The sequence below is a fragment of the Rhamphochromis longiceps genome, linkage group LG3, assembly GCF_057381845.1.
Source record: "Rhamphochromis longiceps isolate RC_006_pf linkage group LG3, R_longiceps_female_GT1.1, whole genome shotgun sequence".
In the NCBI taxonomy this organism is placed as follows: domain Eukaryota; kingdom Metazoa; phylum Chordata; class Actinopteri; order Cichliformes; family Cichlidae; genus Rhamphochromis; species Rhamphochromis longiceps.
Genome location: NC_140559.1, coordinates 33,026,844 through 33,047,632, shown reverse-complemented (window position 1 = coordinate 33,047,632; position 20,789 = coordinate 33,026,844). Strand labels below are relative to the sequence as shown.

General features: G+C 39.0%; 1 protein-coding gene and 1 long non-coding RNA gene across 2 annotated transcripts; both read right to left on the bottom strand.

Moving 5' to 3' along the window:
* Positions 1-2,273: 2,273 nt before the first annotated feature.
* LOC146674187 (uncharacterized) lies at positions 2,274-6,315 on the bottom strand. The gene is made up of 3 exons (XR_014910617.1): positions 6,158-6,315; positions 3,930-6,000; positions 2,274-3,187 (listed from the first exon to the last, which is right to left on the bottom strand). It is a non-coding gene; the product is annotated as an uncharacterized LOC146674187 (long non-coding RNA).
* A 4,848-nt stretch (positions 6,316-11,163) lies between these two features.
* Positions 11,164-19,820, bottom strand: LOC146674186 (uncharacterized). Its single transcript, XM_085402367.1, has 11 exons — positions 19,707-19,820; positions 19,445-19,617; positions 19,185-19,325; positions 18,684-18,822; positions 16,822-17,002; positions 16,180-16,321; positions 15,526-15,669; positions 14,207-14,253; positions 14,092-14,124; positions 12,709-12,785; positions 11,164-11,578 (listed from the first exon to the last, which is right to left on the bottom strand). The coding sequence occupies exons 1-11, from the start codon at positions 19,818-19,820 to the stop codon at positions 11,468-11,470; spliced, it is 1,302 nt and encodes a 433-aa protein (XP_085258493.1). The 3' UTR covers positions 11,164-11,467.
* Between the last annotated feature and the right edge of the window lie 969 nt (positions 19,821-20,789).

Sequence of the window (20,789 nt, the reverse complement as noted above, 5' to 3'; positions counted from 1 at the left end):
CTCCCCGATCCTTACTGCGCATGTGCAAAGTCGGACCGTACAAATCAGGGGCCTGTCTCAATATGCATACTTCTGTGTACTTGCATTCTCGTGTACTCATGATATGTCATCAGTTGGAGACCAAGTACTGTTCAAATTCAAAGTAGCCGAGAACATGAAAAATTCCCAGATGGGTTCTCGCTCTGCCTATTTTATCGAGCACGCATCAGTGTTGACTTGTGTGGACTTGGTACACTTAAATATCCCAGAATGCATTTCATCCAAAACCCAAACGCGGTAATTGCGGAGGAGCGCGGCTAAAAACTTTTAAATATTATTCTTTCTAGGTCTTTTTCAGTGCGTTAGTTGTGTTTTATTTGTTGGTGAGTAAATCGGTATGGCTGAGATTAAAGTTATTAGATTAATTTAGATTAAATAAAACTTTATTAATCCCTCGGGAGGATTCCTCTGGGTTCTCACACAGCTGAATAAACTGCTGTGTGAAAACAGCAGTTTATTCGACCATCTACGGCAGCGTCCGGTTATATTTTAGACAGCGAGGAGCAGACGGCAGGTGACGTAATTCTGAAGGCTAGACCGTCCAATTTCACAGTCGCTCATTTCCGGTCTACCCAGCTTTCGGAGGACTCGGCCCACTTAGACCACAAAGGCCGGGTCCTCAGGTGGACGCAGCCTCTGAATTTGGACACCGCCTGTTTCCGGCCGGACAATAATAACGCTGACATTTAACTTATTTTATCCGATAAATAAACACTGTAAGATTCAAGTTTTTTGTATATATATGTACATGTATACCCCCCCCCCCCCCCAAAGCCCCTTTGAATGTCTCCCTAATTCTGAGGTCTCAAGGTTGGCAAGTAGGTGCTAGGCTTGGTCCACATCAGTCTAAAATTGTATGTAACCATAAATAATGTGATGCCATGTCCACCAGGAGAGACTGGACAGTATAGATGTAAAACCAATATGCCAGCAGTTCATTTCAGCTAATGAGAGGAGAAGGCATGTGTTTGTTGTGTGGGCATGTAGTCCATATCTGTTGCTGTAACAGTAGTTCATGTTTAGAATAAAACATCCCAGCTCACTGATTTGATAGAGGGCAGTAGTGCCTAAAATGTTGCATAATTTGGCTGAGAGATCTTTTACTTTGTGGTAATCTTAGACGAGTAGTTTTAAGGACAAAAACCACCAGGTCAGTCAGTGTTCCCTTAGTGCTAATGTGTCAGAGATGTTGGTGTAACTGAAGTAATGTTGTTAAGTACTTAAAGTCCTATTCTTTTATTGTCATGACTGTATTTGAAGCCATTTTTATTTTTGTATGATACCTGATTTATATGAATATGGCTGAAGTAAACTAAAGTCTAAAATACTTAGTCATTTGTTTAATAGTAATTTAACATTATATAATTCACATATAAAACTATGAATTGTAATTTTAAATAGTTTAAAAGCATGTAGAATAGCATATATAGGCAAGTATATTTCTCCTTTTATCAAGAAGCAAAAACAAAAGGGAAAAAATAAGAAACGGGGCAGGGTTCAGTGGTTGAATCATCTGTCCCCACCAACGCCACAACCAAATCTACACCCTTGCTCCGACGTTTTTGGCAACGTCTGTTACCCACTAGCTCCATAGTAGACCGGGAGGTTGAGGATCACTAGAGCCCGGCCAGAACAGCGGACTCCCGTCACATCGTTTTCAACCCCACCCCCTCCCACCTGCGGTCTTTCGCTACTCAGGTTAAACATGATATATAAGTCTCTTAGTTAACTTTGAAATGTTAATGTTTGGTTTATTTCAGTGTTTTATTTGTTCGTGAAAAAATCGGTTTGGCTGAGATCTTGTCACGGACCCAGCTCTGGAGGACTCAGGGGTCCGTGAGCAGGATGGACCATTATTAGTATTATTAGTATTATTGGTATTATTGGTATTATTAGTATTATTAGTATTGTCATTGTTGTTATTTGGGGATGTGTGTCTTTCTGCACTGTGCTGTGTTCTGTGTTCCACTCATTATATGTAGAGGCAGGGTGTGGGTGTGTACATGTGTGGCTGGAGGATGGAGAACAGCCACATGCGGACCTGATGGGTGTGGCCCGGCAGGAAGACTGGCCACACCTGAAGTTCCTGCCTGGTGATCAGGGCTCGTCGGGGGAGCTACTTAGGAGAGTGTTGGAGCTCCCACCGGTGTGGGTTCATTCTGTCACGGTCTTGTAGGCAGACTGTGGGGGATATGGGGAATGAGGACCCAAAACGCAGACTCTGCGATGCAACCAGTGCTCTTTATTTACAGTGAGAAGCTGTAAACACAATAACTCCCCATTGTTCCCTTGAATCCCGTGTGTGTGCTTCCCTCTAACGTCTGTGCTCGTGCTCCCCGCTGTTGTGTTTCCGCATACCCCGTGTGTGCTGCCTTTCTGGACCACTCTTCCTCCTGCAGGAAAACCATAGAAGCAGCCGTCAACACTAACTCTGGCGGGCATACACGAACAGCACTGACATATGCTGACACACACTAACTTGGTAGGATAACTCAACGAACCCGCGCCGGTGGGAGCTCCAACACTCTCCTAAGTAGCTCCCCCGACGAGCCCTGATCACCAACAGGTGTAAATGGTCTGTATTTGTATAGCGCTTTACTTGGTGACTTCACCAATAATACCAATAATACTAATAATACTAATAATGGTCCATCCTGCTCACGGACCCCCGAGTCCTCCAGAGCCGGGTCCGTGACAGATCTATTTCAATCCAGGAGAAAAAAATTTTCACCGGGAACAAAAACAGCATGAGATTCTGAAGGCTGCTTCAAAATGCCAAACTACAAGTTTGTAGTTCGACGTACAAATGACCTTCATCGGGTTTATTTAATTGTGTCAGAGAAAATCAGCTGTGCTCTTCATGCAGCTGAGTACATCAAGTGTTTAAAACAGAAACTGTGCAGGGGATCAGCAGCTCTCTGAAACACCAAACTGACGTCCTGTTAATGCAGATATACAGTGACACAGTTACATGGGTGACTTTTTGTCTTTAACTATATCACTAAAACAGCTGCAGCTTTCACTGACAGCACATTTGGTACTTTAACCTTTGTATTGTTTTCATCAATTTGCAGTTAACATGTGAACATATTGGACGATCTGTCTGCTATCACTGGTTGGTGCTGACGTCTGAATCTGAGGACAGCTCCTGTAATTATAAAGAGAACAGAATCCTGTCTCAGAGTGACGCTGAAAAACTAGTTCACACATTTATTACTTCTAGCCTGGACTACTGTAATTCATTATTATCAGGATGTCCTAAAAACTCCCTGAAAAGCCTTCAGTTAATCCAAAATGCTGCAGCAAGAGTACTGACAGGGACTAGAGAGAGAGAGCATTTTTCTCCTGTATTGGCTTCCCTTCATTGGCTTCCTGTTAAATCCGGAATTGAATTCGAAATTCTGTTCCTCACATACAAGGTCTTAAATAATCAGGCCCCATCTTATCTTAATGACCTTGTAGTACCATATCACCCTATTAGAGCACTTCGCTCTCGCTCTGCAGGCCTACTTGTTGTTTCTAGATTATTTAAAAGTAGAATGGGAGGCAGAGCCTTCAGTTTTCAGGCCCCTCTTCTTTGGAACCAGCTTCCAGTTTGGATTCAGGAGACAGACACTATCTCTACTTTTAAGAAAACTTTTTAGGCTTAAAACTTTCCTTTTTGCTAAAGCGTATAGTTAGGGCTGGACCAGGTGACCCTGAATCCTCCCTTAGTTATGCTGCAATAGACATAGGCTGCCGGGGGATTCCCATGATGCATTGAATTTTTGCTTTCCAGTCACCTTTCTTACTCACTATGTATTAACAGACCTCTCTGCATTTAATCATGTCTGTTATTATTCTCTGTCTCTCTTCCACAGCATGTCTTTATCCTGTATTCCTTCTCTCACCCCAACCGGTCGCAGCAGATGGCCCCGCCCCTCTCTGAGCCTGGTTCTGGCGGAGGTTTCTTCCTGTCAAAAGGAAGTTTTTCCTTCCCACTGACGCCAAAGTACTTGCTCATAGGGGTCATATGATTGTTGGATTTTTCTCTGTATATATTATTGTATGATCTACTGTACAATATAGGGCTTTGGAGTTGACGTCACGCCGTAATGCATTGTGGGAGCGCGGCACCATTTTCGGGGTCTACAAATCAAAACAAACACACTGTGTTGGAACGATGATTACAAGATGCTTAAAAGCAGCTCAAAAGAGAATGAACTGTATACAGACCGATTTCGTTCAGAGGCGAAGCGGCGGTACTTGCAGAAAATAGCGTGCATTGGAAATGTGGACCTGTATGAAATACGGCCGTGGAGTAGAAACCCTGAAGACCTACCGCTATTGACATAGCCTGACATATTTTCGTACCTTGTCTGTGGAGTCAACGCGTACAAGTCGTCATTCAAACAAAGGTAAGTCAGCTTGAGTACTGTGAGTGAAATGCGTTTGATTTCCCTGCAAACATTCAGATTAGTGCAGCATAAATTCATTCATGAGGGGAAATTACAGTGAGAACATGTGGAGGCTGTTAGGTGGATAACATAGTGAGTTCAGTGCATTGATGAGACATTGTCCTGAAGGATTTAGTTATTCTTTATGGTTAAAGAAATTGCAATAATTTACTCATATTTATTATAAATAATTCTAATTATACATCTTGCTTCCATATTTGTATCCTGTGTCACTAAAAATACACTTTATTTTAGTTTTATACATTGATTAATGACCTGCAGAATCTCCTTATCATATTAAGTGATTCATAATTGTCACTTTATGCTTTCTCCATCTCTAAAGTGATGACATGCCTGCATTACATACTTTAGGTTCATTTTCTGCTGGCAGGTTTCTGACAGAGAACAGGCAGATTTAGACTATAACATGCAGCGCTCTATAGATGGACACATAAAAAAATGAAAAATTACATGTATGTGCTAACTTTCTAAACACTTTGTTACATTTATGATAAAGTAGATAAAACACATTTATGTCGGCCTTGGCTCATGGTTCTTGTCTTTAAATTAACTTTGCCTGTGTGTTTCAGGTCCTGCACTCAAAGACTGAATGAACCAGCATTGCAGCCCTGGGTCACTGTGAGCAAGGAAGGTTGAAGCCGCCCACTGCACCTGTATGGCTGGAGTCGCAGAGACCTGCAGCCATGTCGCTGCTCTTCTGTTTAATGTAGAAGCAACAGTGTTGATCCGTGGCACAAGGACTGATACAGATGAACCTGCATACTGGGTTTTGCTGTGTAATGTGACCAAGATACAGTCAGAGGTTGGCCATAAGATGGACTTCTCCTCTTCAGCTGCCCAAAAAAAGGCTCTTGATCAAAACATAGACAGACCATCTGTATTGAAAGGTAAAAGGAGTCGTCCTCAAAAAAGAAAAATCCCACCTGCTGCTGTGGAGGAGTTGTCACTGCTATAATGCTTAATGTTTTATCCAGGGGACTAGATTTATGCCTGTAGTGCACTGCCATGTAAATAATTTGCATTTACTGAATATGTACTGACTGAGTCCCACTGTTCAAAAGTTGAATAAAGAAACAAACTAATTTTTGCCTTTTTTTTTAATTAAAACCACTTAATAGAACATCACATCAGTTACAGTGTATAATCCATGTCATTTATAGTTTACAAATGACAAAATGTTTACACAAAAGCATGACAGTGTTTACATGATATCACCCACTACTAACATTACTTTATTTACTGTATCTTTTGAAAAAATACTGCTATTTATACAGCACAAGACTAAAGAATATTTAACAGGAGCAGGTTTCATTTTCCCTGGTTTTATTATGACACTGTTCACCAAAACGCAGCAAACCTTCACCATCTTATCCAGAAGGGTCACATCTTCACCCTGACATGGAAGAAGTAATCTGATTGGCATGGTGGTATGTTTGAAGCAGGTCCCTTGTGTAGTGCTGGAACTCAGTCATGATGTGTTTCATCCATTTCATCGGCTGGTTTGCTGCAATAATGCCAAATAATTAGCAACTCTATAAATAAAAGGTAGTTCTGCAAAATCACTCAGTAGGATGTTTGTTCTAATTTGCTATGAGCTCAGAGCGCATCGAAAATAAAACTAATAGGCTATAAAGAGTGATATGAACATATTTGGAACTTACCGGAATGAAAATGTCAGGAGCACCAACAGATATTTGGAGATGGAAGAGAACTGATATCAGCTCGTCTCACAGCTCCTATCCAGGCTAGACGCCTTCGTTTGGTAACATCGATACACGAGCTGCTCATGTTGCTTCCGGGTTGGGAAAGAATGAAAAGATAAACCCTTTTCAAGCTTATTCTCTTGCCAGTCGTGCGATTGAACATTGCAGCGGAGCACACAGCAAGAACGAACCATGGCTGTTGTGTGTGCCTTCGCTCCTTTTTCGCTTGTGCTTTGTTTAGACCCCCAAAATGGTGGATCGGGCCAAAATCCTTTCCACGCCCATGCTGTGCCCTTAAACAGGGGAAATAGTGAGGAGAGGTGAAAGAACGGCACAGACACTCGTCTGTATTGAGTTTCAGAAGCAATACAACTAAAACAATGTTCTTATGGATGCACTCAGTCTCAGGACAACTGTATCCAAACTAAGTCACTATTGTTCGCGGCATTAGCTGATGAGAATACTTTAGATAACATTAACTGTAGCATTAGACAAAAACATCTTTTTAACTCGCACATGTTAGCTGACACAGTCACTAACTTTCCACAGCAATGAAATAATACTTTAAGTACTGCATGTCTTTCAGTAGTTAACTTATACAGATAGTAACAGAAAAATCTTCACACAATATGGCGGAGTAATAGCGAAAACTAGCATACACAGCAACAGAGATTAACTGGAACTTCTCAGCAAAATAGTCCGCAATTCACATCTTCCGCTACAATGAACAATGATAACAATGTAATAATCAACAGTAACACACATTTATACAGATTTGTACATGACAGTTACCTTAAACAGGGGAAATAGTGAGGAGAGGTGAAAGAACGGCACAGACACGCAGCTCTCACTCTCACTCGTCTGTATTGAGTGAAGGAGGAAGCGCGCGAACCCACCTACTGGAGCCCTGAGGCATTAACAATGGATCGACGCACAATCAACCCAGGCAAAACTTTCACTACTTATCTCCCTCTATATTCCCACTGCATATTCTATTCGAAAACAGTCAAAGCAACAAATAAAACATTAATAAGGGCATGACATGAAATGTAAGGAACAGAGATGTACAACTTCAAAACGAATCAAATTTATGATCCACCACACCCACCCCCGTGACATCACGCTCCAAAGCCCTGTAAATCGCCTTGAGCCGACTGTTGTTGTGATTTGGCGCTATATGTAAGGACAAGAAAGACATTGTGGACAAAACAGGACACCCCCCATAATCTTTAGTTACAATATTATAGTTAGTTAAATGGTCTGATTGTTCAAATCTGTATTTTCTTTGATTGTGGTAAAATAATGTGTGCCCCAGTCTCCAAAAATGACATAGTGCAGGAAGCGTAGTTATTCCTCCGTTACACCACAAGAGGGAGTATCCCCTAAAATGAGCAGCTCTAGCGGGAGTAAATAAGCCCAGCCACTACCCATAAGGCAGTGCGCCTATAAGAGTTGTGTGAGACTGCAAAAGTGTGTAACGTTGTGCTATGTCCATGTATATATTTGCAGATGCAGTAAAGGCGAACTCACAAAGCCACACTGGTTTCAATTCATTTTAATCCAAATGTGCAACATATATAAATAAAATTGAATTGAATAGAAATTGAATTGAATCATCACAAACTGAAATATAAATTTTATTTTTCAAATCTAAAATAAAACTGATACTTCTCTCTCTCACCCACCCAGGATCTGAAGTTCCCTTACATTTTTTCCAGTTCTACAGTTTGATTGTTAGTTACTAATTAATGAGGAGTTACTGAAGTACAAGCTTCTTTTTTTTTAATTTGGTTTTGCTGTCTTTACAGATGTGGCAAGAGACTGAAAACTTGCTGTTGTTTGAAGATATTTCATAACCAGCTCTGCACAGAAGCTGAAGCAGAGAGCAGCCTGTTGCTTTTACAGTATAATACTTGTAATAAAAGTACAGTAACGGTAATTAGTGACCGAGCAGGAGCTAAGGAGCTTGGAAAGAAAAGTGTCTGGACTTCTTTAAGTTGCCTGAAGACGTTTCACCTGTCATCCGAGAAGCTTCCTCAGTTCTAGGGTCAAATGGTTTAGAGTCCCAGATTTAAGCCCTGTGGGAGTAACCCACCGAGAGAGTAAAGTAAAGTAAAAAAAGTAAAGTGTGCATGTTAGTCCCCATAGGGAAATAGTTCCTCTGCATTTAACCCATTCACTCAGTGAAGCAGTGGGCAGCCACCAGTGCAGCGCTCGGGGAGCGGTGTGTAGGGACGGTACCTTGCTCAGGGGTACCTCAGGGTAGCCGTTCAGTGGAGTCGAACCCCCGACCTTCCGATCATGGGCCCACCACTCTACCTACTGAGCTATCCAATGGACCCCCTAATGATCCTCTACCTAATCACATGAGCCAAGGATGAAAGTTTCAGCCACCATCTCCAGTGCCAAAGCCCTCCATCGAACCTCACCATACAAGAATAGAAGGCCATCGCTTCCCTCAGCAAAGACCACAACATCATCATATTACCAGATGACAAAGGAAGGTGCACCGTGGTTCTAAACACAACGGATTACCACACAAAGATCACTTCTCTCTTCAGTGATATCAATACCTACGAAGCCTTAAAGCGAGACCCCACAGGCAGCTACAAAAACAAAGTTATCACCTGCCTTCAAGAACTTGAAAAGGACAAAATCATTGACCGCCCCAAATATCATCGCCTATATCCCGGGGATGCCAAACCCTGCATGTACGGATTTCCTAAGATCCACAAAGAAGGGGTGCCACTCAGACCCATTGTAAGCAGCATAAACTCAGCCACTTACATTTCGAAACACCTTGCTACCATCCTAGCACCTCTTGTGGGGAATACCCCCACATCACATCAAGAACCCCTTCGACTTCACCGACAAGGTCCAGAAACTTACCATGGATCCAGATGAAATCAGAGAAGACAGCTCTGTGGAAGACCAAACCAACTTCATCCACAATCAGATTTGCACACGGTTAGACCTCTGCCTTACCACCTGGGTCAAAACCCAAACACAAGAACTGGAATCCTTCACTGCGCACATTAACCCTTTAAAACCCTCTGGAGCGGGCACGCTCTGTTTTGCGCAACTATTTTTAAATCCCCGTAGAACTGGAACCACGTAAGATAATTTTTTTGCATGTGAAACCGGAGGAGTTGTTCTTACATATTATGCCAGTCCAAAGTCACAGTTTCCTTCCACATAAAGCTTTGCAAAAACTGCGAGGAAAGCACTTGCAGCAACAAAAATATAATATTCTAGAAACACATCAGCTGTTCATAAAACTTCCTAGGTTGGAATAGATGTCAGCGCAAACTATTGCATGTCTGCCATTACCTGCCCCAAACCGGAAGTGACGTCATTTTTGCGGAAAATTTACTTTTTTACCTTTGGGGCCTTCTAAGCCTACACTGGTGTTTTTAAAAGTCATGTTTGACTTCATGCTTTTCTAAATAGTTTCTGCATTGCACTGCTGGAAATACTTGATGCACATGCTGGTTTTTTTTTTCTTTTTGCAAATTTGCATTATAATATTTATTTTCGTTTTTCCTGCAGTATATAAAAAAAATGGCGTATCTTAAAAATAACACTATGAAGACACTCAGGATAAATTTCCTGTTGTTGGAAACTATTTTGTGCAACTTTTTTGTATTTACAGTTCTGAGGGATAAACCTCTTGAATTTCTCTAATTAGAAATATGTTTAAAAAAAACAAAAACGAATTAATTTTTTTTCTTGTTTATTGCATGTTTTTTTTTTGCAATTTATGTAGTTATTGTTGACTTAATCAGAATCAGAATACTTTATTAATCCCGAAGGAAATTAGATTTACAGGAGGCAGCACGCTAATGGCTCATGCACACTTACAAAGGGACCTTCTGACCAACTTTACACAAACATCACATTGGGGAGACATGTCAGAAAGGTAGGCTGATAGGAAAAAAAACAACGAAAATACATAACATGAGGTAAGAGGAGGAGAAAAAAAACTCCACTCAGACTGAGCTCCTAGTGGGAGAACAGTTTGATAACAGAAAAAACACCTCAGCACAAAAAGCACATGACTATCAATACACCATAGAAACACAAGACAAGCAACAGGGGCGGGTAAGGGTAAGAGAGAGCCGGTGTAGACAGCGCATCCGGTCCTGCGCTGGTCCAGTTGACTGCCATCTTCGCCGGTAGGGCACAAGCATCGAAGACGTTTGGAAAGGGAGGGGGGATCAGTGTGTGCATATCAGTGTGTGTGTGTGTGTGTCCAGAGTTCAGCTGAGACAGTGTCCTTCGCCCTGCCAGGCTAAGTAAACAGTCTTCCAGCCAACCCAGGTGGCCTTGCATGGAATGGGGGGAACAGTCTAAACACAGTCGTTATCAGGGGTTTTTGTTCAGCTCCAGCCTTGAGGCCGCAGCTGGCGCCGAAGGGGTCTCCGCATGAAGTGATGATGGTTTTTACTTTAGTGCGAACAACTCATATGAATTTCAAAGCTGTTCTAACAGTCCAACACTGGTCTCTCAATCTCCCGTTGGAGAGCCGTGAGCTTTCTATGATGTTATCCAAACTGCTCAAAGAGCAGGTTCTGAGAACTCACGACCGCAGTGCACTTCCCAAGATTTGATCCAATTTGCGCTCAAAGTGGTATTCATATATATATATATCTATATATATATAGATATATATATAGATATATATATGCGCACACCCCACTTTCAGTTATTTATTTGTAAAAAAATGTTCTGAATCATGTATGATTTTGGTTCCACTTCTCACGTGTACACCACTTTGTGTTGGTCTTTCACGTAGAATTCCAAAAAAATTGATTCATGTTTGTGGCTGTAATGTGACAAAATGTGGAAAAGTTCAAGGGGGCCGAATACTTTTGCAAGCCACTGTACGTATTAGAGAACAAGAAAAATGTTTGACTTATTTTGTAGAAAAAAAATAGTTTTCAAAAATCGTACTGTTTTGTTTGTTAGATTTTTTTTCTAACTACTGATTGCTAAGATGTGGAAGAACCGCTTTCTGACGCCAAAAAAGCATGTATATATACACTGAGAGTATAAGAAATAGAATTATCTAGAACTATATTACACACATTACAAATCTTGAATGATTCCTTTAAAAATTTAACACTACTTCAAATAATGTTTTATCACCAATTTTTATGACAGACAGGTTGAATGCAAAATTATGTGTGATAAGTAAGATTTTGTATTATCTTTCCACACAGATGTTTCCAATTGGTACAGAAAGACTGAAGATGCAGGACTTCAGGTTCATGTTGTAGAATTAGAGGACGCTGCAGTTACGCCAATCTGTGGCACACTGCTTATGAGGCGCAGACTGATGTCATCTGGCAGTCCGTATGACTGCAGTTTCTGTTTAATCTGGGGAGAAAGAAGGAGCAGTGAGAAAACATCGCCGCTCTCTCAAGTGTGGTTTTTCTTTGAAAAGTGGATCTGAGATGTCATCTGCAAAACAGTTTTAATATTTTTATGTTGAGGAAAATGTATATTTGTTGAAATATGTCATAACGTGAGTCATGAGCGCAGACTTTTAAATGACTCAAAATACATTTCTTGCCACACAGCATAATTATGCTCAGAGATTTCTCAGAGAAGTCCAGTGCGCCAGCTGAAATTCGTGAATGATATCGCTAAGCTGAGTCCCATTGTGTCACGTTCCGAATTGGAAATGATTATTGATGCTTTTGTTTCATCTCGCTTAGACTATTGTAATTCCTTGTTTACTTGCTTAAGCAATGCCTCCCTGGAACAACTGCAGGGTGTTCAGAATGCTGCTGCTAGGCTTCTGACAAAGCATCACAAATACTCCCATGCCACTCCCCTGCTGATTCAGCTGCATTGGCTCCCTGTCAAGTTCAGGGTCCAATATAAGATCATAATCATGACTTATAGGGCCCTGCACGGTGTAGCTCCAACTTACTTAAGTGATCTTCTTCTTTCTTATCACCCCAGCAGGTCCCTGAGGTCTTGTGACCAGGGGTTGCTGGTTGTCCCGCATACAAGGTTAAAAACAAAAGGTGACAGAGCGTTTGTATCAGTGGCTCCCAGACTCTGGAACTCACTCCCTTTGAGTTTGAGATCTGTGGACTCAGTCATGTCTTTTAAAAAGCAGTTAAAAACCTATCTGTTTAAACTCGCTTTTGGTTGATTTTGTTTTGTTTTAGATTTTAATGTCTGTTTTCTGTCTCTGTAAAGCACTTTGTGATTTTATCTTGAAAGGTGCTATATAAATAAAATTTTTACTTTTACTTTACTTAGTTGAAAATGTGAATACAAATTGTTATTTTCTTAATGAATACCAATATGAATTTTAAGCAAGTTTTCTTTTGCAGACTTTTAAGCTACTTTTGTTTTCTGGTTTTCATGACATGTGTTCTAATACATTTGTTATTCGCTGTATACAAGTATACACCACATGTCCAAAACGTTAGTGTTGCAGGAGGTCAGTTTGGACAGGGGTCAGTTTAACTCTGGATAAGAAAAATTCTAACCTGATTTAAGAAGAGATCCCTATTGATTTGAGACAAGTCCACTGTAGAAGACAACTTCATTTTCAGAGCTGCAACATCTAGAAACACAAAGACACCATGTTAGTCTCTAAACCAACAAGAACGTTTGGGTTGTTATTTTTTTATGTAGTTTGTTAATTAACAGAGATGGTCGCCAGTGCGTTAAAAATAATGCTTTACTGTAATCTGATTACATTATTTTCAGGTAATGAGTAAAGTAAGTGATTACTATTTCAAAAAAGCAATTAAATTACTGTTACATTCACTGTTTACTTGTTTAAACACACTGCATTACTGCGTTACTAAACTGTGATTTTGTTTGTGAGAGTGTCTAATGACAATGATGCACGAGCGTGTGACGTCCATGTCAGGAACAGACGCATGTAGGTCAACAATGGTTAATATGGAGTGCGGGACAGAGTACGACCATGCAGCGTTTAAAGCTTGGAAATACTGACATTACTTTGAGTTTGATTCTGTGAAAAGTGACAAAAACATTAGCCCGCATGGGAAGAAAAGCTTCTTTTAAAGCAAAAAATTAAACTTTAAATCTGAGCAACCACCTAGTTCGCTGCCACTAGAATGTAGAATTCACAGAGAAACCCCCGGATCCCCCTATTGACATGACCGCTGTGGCACTGGGCAAATCTCCACCTGCTCCACTCCTGTTAAAAAGGTTATTTAAGAGCGACAGGACTTAGTGCCGCTTTGATTTTATTTATTTTTTGCTGTGTTTTACTTGCATCTATTTGAAAGAGTGTAAACACAAAAAAATATTTTATTTTATATGCTGAAATATGCAGGAAATAGGTTTAAATGTTAAACAAATTTCTTCCTTAATTTTTGCTTGATGCAATGTGTGTAAAGTTTAAAAAAAATTTAAGTAATAAAACAAGTTTTAAAAACAGACAAAACAGATTTTCTATATGCAGAAAAAATAGAATTGGGCTGAAATGTCTATTGCTTTATTACATTTTCAGGTTGTGTATCATGTTTTTTAAAAGTAACTAATTAATAAAGTAACTTACTTTTGAAAATAAGGAATCAGTAAAGTATGGGATTACTTTCTTGGAGAAGTAATCAGTAATTAGTGACTAACTACTATTTTCAGGTAACTTGACCAACACTGTTAACTAAGCTGGCCAGCCCTAGATTTTAACATACCACTCCACCCTCTAGTGGAGGTTTTGTGATAAAGATGAAAATGAAATTAAGATGATCCAGCACAATTCATTTTGGACTCTCCATTTGGTTTGATTCATTTTTAATGCAAGTACTAGTTTCTGTTCTTCTACTATTTTCTATTTATTCTCTAAATCTGATAAGTCAGGCTAACTTTGATTTAGTCCAGGCCTTCATACTCACACGCTGGTGTATTGGGTGATGTAGTTGGCAATGCTGTAAAAAGTTGAAACAGAGGTTACTCATGAACTGTATCAGTTGTGTAGCTGTTGGTATTGGACGTTAAAACACTGCTCACCAATGGTCGCAATGACACATCGAAGCTCAGAGTGGTACTTGGCTGCCCTGTGAAAATAAATCAGTACAAGAGATTCTTTATCAAAATGCATTTTACATTATTTTTAATATACATTTTTTTAATGTTTAGAGAGTTTATCTTACAGTTACATATCTAAATAAAAATGTTTTTCAGTTTGGTACAGTTTGATGGATTTGGATTGAAGTCAAAGAACATGAAAAGCAGTGCCTTATGAATAGCTTTAAAAAAAATTACCATCAGTAAGTTTACATGTAACTCTGCAAGTATAAAAAATAAAATCAAACTTATTTGTTGCACAATTATTTAATGCAGTCCCAACATCAAGTCTCCAAACCATTAAACGTTACTATCTTTGTTAGAAATGCTCTTCCAGTGAGGCAGGATTTCAGCAGGTAAAATGTGGGCTCAGTACCCTTCAACACTCAACAGTCATGATTTTATACTCAAAAGGACAAAAGCTTTAAGTATTTTTCTTATCAGACACTAACAAAATGGTGTGCACCAAATAATGAATCAGCTATGAAAGGAAAGATAACATGTGTATGCCTTTACAAGGAGAGACTTGTATGTTGCTGTGGACTTGGTATCTTATTAATTTGGACAGATTGAAAAAACTTAGGTTTTTAGCATTAAATTATAGTTAGTTGCAGTTAGTTATAGTTATAAGTTGGCACATTAACCTATGTTGCATTTAGTATTTACAGGTTTAAATGTGGAAACTGACTTGGCCAGTCTTCCTGTTCTTATCACAAATACAGTAAAAAGCTTTGTTTGCAGCTGGACCGTATACTGTGTTTGGACTCACTGTGTTGCTCTTCTTTCTCTTTCTTCTCATTGTTTTACTTACTGAGGCAGTTCTTGTTTTATAAAACATTGCCGTTTTTATCTGTTTCTGCTCTTCTTTCAACTATCAAGTTGATCTTGTCACACACATTCAGGTATGTCTCTGTTGTTATGGAGTAATTCCTCAAAGGTATTTGACACACCCATGTCTACTGTCTTCAATGAATTTTGGTTTCTTTTCTAAGTCTGCCTTCCATTTGTTTTGATACGATAATTAAAATGCCTGCGTCTGAAAGATTTACAGGAATGAAGGTTGGACGGAGTGAATATAAAAGCAAAATTAAAAAGTGCAGGCAATGAACTAAGCCAGTCAGTCCTCAAAGTTAAATAGTTTCATTGGAACAGAAGTAGACTCAAATGTATGTGCAAATTACATGTGCTCCATTTCACTTTGTTTTAATGAAAGTTTCAATATACTTTTGTGTAGGATCGTATTCATGAAACAGGATACTGACCCTAAAACAGCTTGGACAACAAAACAAATGGGGTGGCTTTGTCCAGCTACTGAGTTAGATGGCGTCCACGTCAGTGTGAACTGTCCTGGGCCTGTTTGACTTTCTGTTACTGTGTGCGGTGCGCTGAACAGCAGCTCAGAGATCCTTTAAAAAAAAAAAACAAGAAAAAAGTGAGTTTTTAAAAAGTTTATGATCTACAATAAGAAAAAAGTGTTTACCTGTGACATGCTGTAAATGCTTCAACTATTAGAGTGAAATTTTGACCGGATATCAGACTTTTATATAATTTTTGAAATAATTATTTTAGATTTTATTTACTGTAAAAATCAAGCAATTTTGGCTAAAAAGCTATTTATTTTATTCTTGTTTCTCTTTAATTGTCTTAGCTTAACCTAGTGCTAGTACATCCTAACATCAGTATAAAACCGGTTGGGTTGCTGGCTTATCAAACCTGTCTGTAGAAGCGCAGCGTAGAAGTGCTAAAGTTACACAACTCAGAAGATAAGATTCATGATCTGATTAAATGAAAAACAGGTTTGATTTGCGCATTAAAGCTACATTTTAATTTTAGAAACTGTCAGTGCTGCAGGATGTGTTAATCATTGGTAATTTAACAAATAAAGCCTTTAATTCTATATTTAGAGATCTACTTACGTGGAGTTAAGTGTCTGTGCCTTGATGCTGATAGCCAGAGTCTGATTGACGTAGGTGTAGAGCTGGGTTCTGTGGGCTGGGGTTGGAGGCAGGAACATGGGTAGAAAGAGTCCCTCTGTGCACGATGGCACTGCAGGATCCACTGAAGCAACACACAAAGCAGTGATGACAATAATAAAGACATTTTTTAAGGATAGAAACTCTAACTCAGGGGTAGGGAACTCCAGGCCTCAAGTGCCGGTGTCCTGCAGGTTTTAGATGTGTCCTTGATCCAGCATAGCTGATTTAGATGGCTAAATTAGCTCCTCAACATGTGTTGAAGTTCTCCAGAGGCCTGGTAATGAACTAATCATTTGATTCAGGTGTGGTGACCCAGGGTGAGATCTAAAACCTGCAGGACACCAGCTCTCGAGGACTACCGTTCCCTATCCCTGCTCTAACTGGTCCACCAGGATTGTTTTTCTCATCTACAGGTAGCCAAGAGTCCAAGTTCATAAGCAGCCATAAAGACAAGCTTTTTAAATCTTAAAAAATTCTGGATTTTCTGCAGTAAGGATAAAGTAATGTTAGCTTCAGGGTGAAAAGAAAAAAAGGCCAAAATAACAGGGCCATTAAGCAGGAGCCAGGAGAAATTATTTGTACCTCTCACGACAAACTGAACTGGCATTTTGCTGATAGCATCGTTGGTTGTTATTATTGTTTGTGTCCCGTTGGTTTGAGTCAACGTTATGTTCTGTCTGGGAAAGTCCTCTATCATCAGCTGTACCGCATACGGACCTTCATCACTGCTGTTTGTGGGGCTGAATGACAGAGTACAAGAGGACTGCAAGAAGACAAAAATTGGGCCATGAAGACACCTCACATAGAGTTTACACTTATCTAAATTAACAAAAAGCAGGGGTTTTGATTTGTTTTTTATACCAACTTTGCCAGATATGATATGAAATGATGCTATGATCAAGCATCATTGCAAGTAAGTAAGTAAAAATTAATTATTTAGAACTTTTCACAAAGTTACAACTAATTTTTTTACATTTACTGGTAGCCAAAGAAGAGAAGCAAAAAATTGAATAATGTGTGACCTCTTGTTTGTGCCAATTAAAAGTCTTGCCGCAGCATTCTGTATAGTCTAAAGGCGAACCAAAGCTGATTTGTTGAAACAAGTAAAAAGACCATTACAATAATCCAATCAAGAAGAAATAAAAGCATGAATAATCATCTCAAGTTCTGCCTTTAACACCAGTAGGCTGAGTTTAGAAATGTTTCTTAGATGATAAAAACAGTTTCAAATTAGTTTGTTTGAAGTTTTTCTCAAGAGACATTGAACAACCAAATATGAGACCCAAGTCTCTTGATTTGGGTGTCCAAGACTTGCCCGAAACTTGATTGAACGGAAGAGCCTAAAAAACTGATATCCTGCTTAATTTCTGAAATCATAAGATCAGGAGCAACAATCAAAGTTTCTATTTTATCTGTATTTAACTGGAGGAAATTGTTGTTTAACCATTGTTTGATTCCTGACAATTATTTAAACAAGCCAATTTATATAACTCAGAAGCTTTGAAAGAAGTGTATAACTGAATGTCATCTGCATAGAGATGATAAGAAATATTATTGTAACATCTGATAATTTTGCCTAGAGGGAATATATAAAGCAAAAAGAGGATCGGACCTAAAACAGATCCTTGAGGTACCACAGAAGGCAAAGCTGATGTTTCGGACAACACTTGATTCATAAAGACAGTAAAAGATCAGATAGATACGGCATAAAGCATTTTAAAACAACACCAGTAATCCCGAACAAATCCTTAAGCCTATTTATCATGACACTGTGATCAACAGTATCAAAAGCAGAGGTTAGATCCAATATAACCAGAACGGTGTACTCTCCAGTGTCTGCTGCCATTAAAATGTCACTAGACACTTCAAGTAAGAAGCGTTTCAGTGGAGTACAATTTGCGGAAACCAGACTGGAAAAATGTCTAGAACATTGTTTTCTCCAAAAGGTTGTTAAGTTGTTCTGCAACCGATTTTTCTTTGACACAAATAATATGATATTGGCCTGTAACTGTCTGGAAGAGATGGACCTAAACTTTAATACTGGTTTAACAATAGCTTGCTTAAAAAAAGTTGGGAACTGAGCAGGTATAAAGAGAAGAATGAATTATTTCCTGAATACAGGTGCCAATAGAGTCAAACACACTAAAAAAAACTGATGGAGGAAGTGCGTCAGTGTGGTTTAAAGTCAGTTTCATATGACCAAGCAGAGCACTAATGTCCTCTAAGGTAACAGGAGCAAAAGAGGACCAGGCATCAGAAGTAAGCAAAGTGCAAATGTGATACTGAGAGGATGATGGAGAAATATTAGACCTGATGGCAGCGACCTTATTACAAAATAGTTTAAAAAATTCATTACAATCAGATTTAGTATAGATTGGTACACGAGGATTCATGTTTATGCCAACATGTCCCGTGTGACAAAAAGAGTAATAGCTGTTACTTACTGGTGAAAGGCTGAGGACAGACGGTGGTGTGCAGGGACTACACTCTGAGAGTGATGCATCTCCATTTCTGCATTTCACTATGTCTCCATCAGGATCAAACATCAACAGGCTCAAATTTCTTGGACAGTTTGATGGAACTCTGAAAGAAAGTTAAAATAGAAATAAATGAATAAAAAATATAAAATAATCAAATTCATTCATTCATTTCTGTGAAATATCTGACACCATTTTTATATGTTCATGTTTGAAAACTACTCAGTACACCCACAGCCTGGACACTGTTCAGGTTTTATGGTTCAAGAGCTTCAAAATTGCATTAATGAAGGAGGACCAAAGGTTAATTTTTCCCTTTAAGACTTCTCTATCCTTATCCATCTCTACACAGAAACTTTCCGTGTCTGAAAGGCAATGAATTTACCAGAAGTGACACATAAAATTGTATGAATGTATGTATGTTTGTATAATTACTAAAAAAGAAATGGAGCCACAAACAGGGCTGACCTGATAGCTGGTATGATAGTGGTCTGTGGTGATGTGTTGGCTTTGCCAATGTCAGAGCGGATCCTCAGTTCCACCAGAGCCTGAATTTTAAATGATACAATGCCATTTTTGATGCCAAAGATCCAGTCTATGCCAGAGGCCCTGCAATAGAAATGAATGACTTCTCAGAAGTTGTGGTATTAAATTTCATTCCCCTTCAGTGACAAATCAACAACAAAGACTATATTTATGCATATGTAATTATGTATGGCTGCACTCACGGAATTGAAAACATAGAGTTGCTGGAAAAATACTGAGAGATGACTCCTTCAGTTTGGCACCACTCTCCACTTATCGGCTCATCGACCTTTTGTAGCACAAGTGGCTGACCGTTGATGTAGTAGGGCACACTGTACAAGCAGAGGCTGTAGCCCAACTTGTAATAAAGAATGCCCTGCAGATTTACAGTGAAGACATGTTTACCTAAATAATTTTAAAACTCACAAAGTAAATTTACTTGATTTTTTAAGAAAGTGTACTTACAGTGGAAGCTCCTGTTGAATTATTGCCACTTGGGTAGTAGTTCACCACTATACCATAAAAATTAGCCTGGACACAGACGAGCAGCAGCAGCAGCACCAGTGCAGAGAGCGACATGATGAATGTGATAAAGTCTCTGCACAAAAGAAAGTCATTAGGCAAAAGTAGGCTGGGGCATGTTGTAGTACGAGAAAAGTTTCATGGTTGTCTGTCTGACAATAATGTACTGTGAAGGCAGGGCTAATCCGGTTGCCAGGAACTTCAGACATTATCTTTGGTCTCCGTTTTTTATTTTTATTTTATTTTAATATTTTATTTTTGTAAACTCTTTCAGCAGTGGTTGGTTAGAGGTGTCAGTGTGAGTTTTCTGGTTATTACAGTATGCCCTACTTGAAATGTCCCCTCCATCTTATGCAAGAGCAATGTTTGTCAGTAATGACCTTTTACTTCAGAATGCCCAACGAGAGGAAAACGTTTTCCTTTTGTAATTACAAAAACTTTGATAAACAAATCAGTTCAATAAAGTTTTATTTATATGGGCCCCGATTTACAATAAGTTGTAAACAACAAGTCACCTCAAGTTGTTTTATATTGTAAAGTAAAAGCATTAAAATAAGATATTTGAGTTTGAGTTTGAAATTGATAATGATTCATCTTAAAAATCCTGACACACTGCTCTCAGTATTAAAAACTACAGTGTTGTACACACACACAGAGGGAAACTCAACACATGTAAGTTTTTTGTGTTCACCACGACAGTATTTCAGGTCTCTAACCAAAGTCCATTTACTTGGAGACATGGGAAGCCGTGCCAATGTTTTGTATGTAAATTTAAAATTTATAAGTCATGAAACTGACGTTTCTGTCCCCCATGTGAAAATGGTTGCTTTGAACAACTATTTTTTCTCTTCTTTATATTCAGCATTACTGCTTTTGAGCTGCTTTTTGTTTTATTTACATCACCATTGGTGATGCAGAAATCCACTTTTTCTCTACTTTATTAAAACAGCTCAGCAAAATTATTTTACTTCTTAAGAAATTGCTTTGTTTTCCCAAATTAACTGCTTTTTACTTATTTCCAGAACA

What these genes read in the sequence shown, in the direction of transcription:
- LOC146674186 (XM_085402367.1), bottom strand. Translation starts at nt 19,820, where the DNA reads ATGTCGCTCTCTGCACTGGTGCTGCTGCTGCTGCTCGTCTGTGTCCAG. An exon ending in AACTCTATGTTTTCAATTCC is followed by an intron (nt 19,326 to 19,444) that starts GTGAGTGCAGCC and finishes TTTCTATTGCAG; the next exon opens with GGCCTCTGGCATAGACTGGA. An exon ending in GTTGTCCAAGCTGTTTTAGG is followed by an intron (nt 14,254 to 15,525) that starts GTCAGTATCCTG and finishes TTATTTTCACAG; the next exon opens with GGCAGCCAAGTACCACTCTG.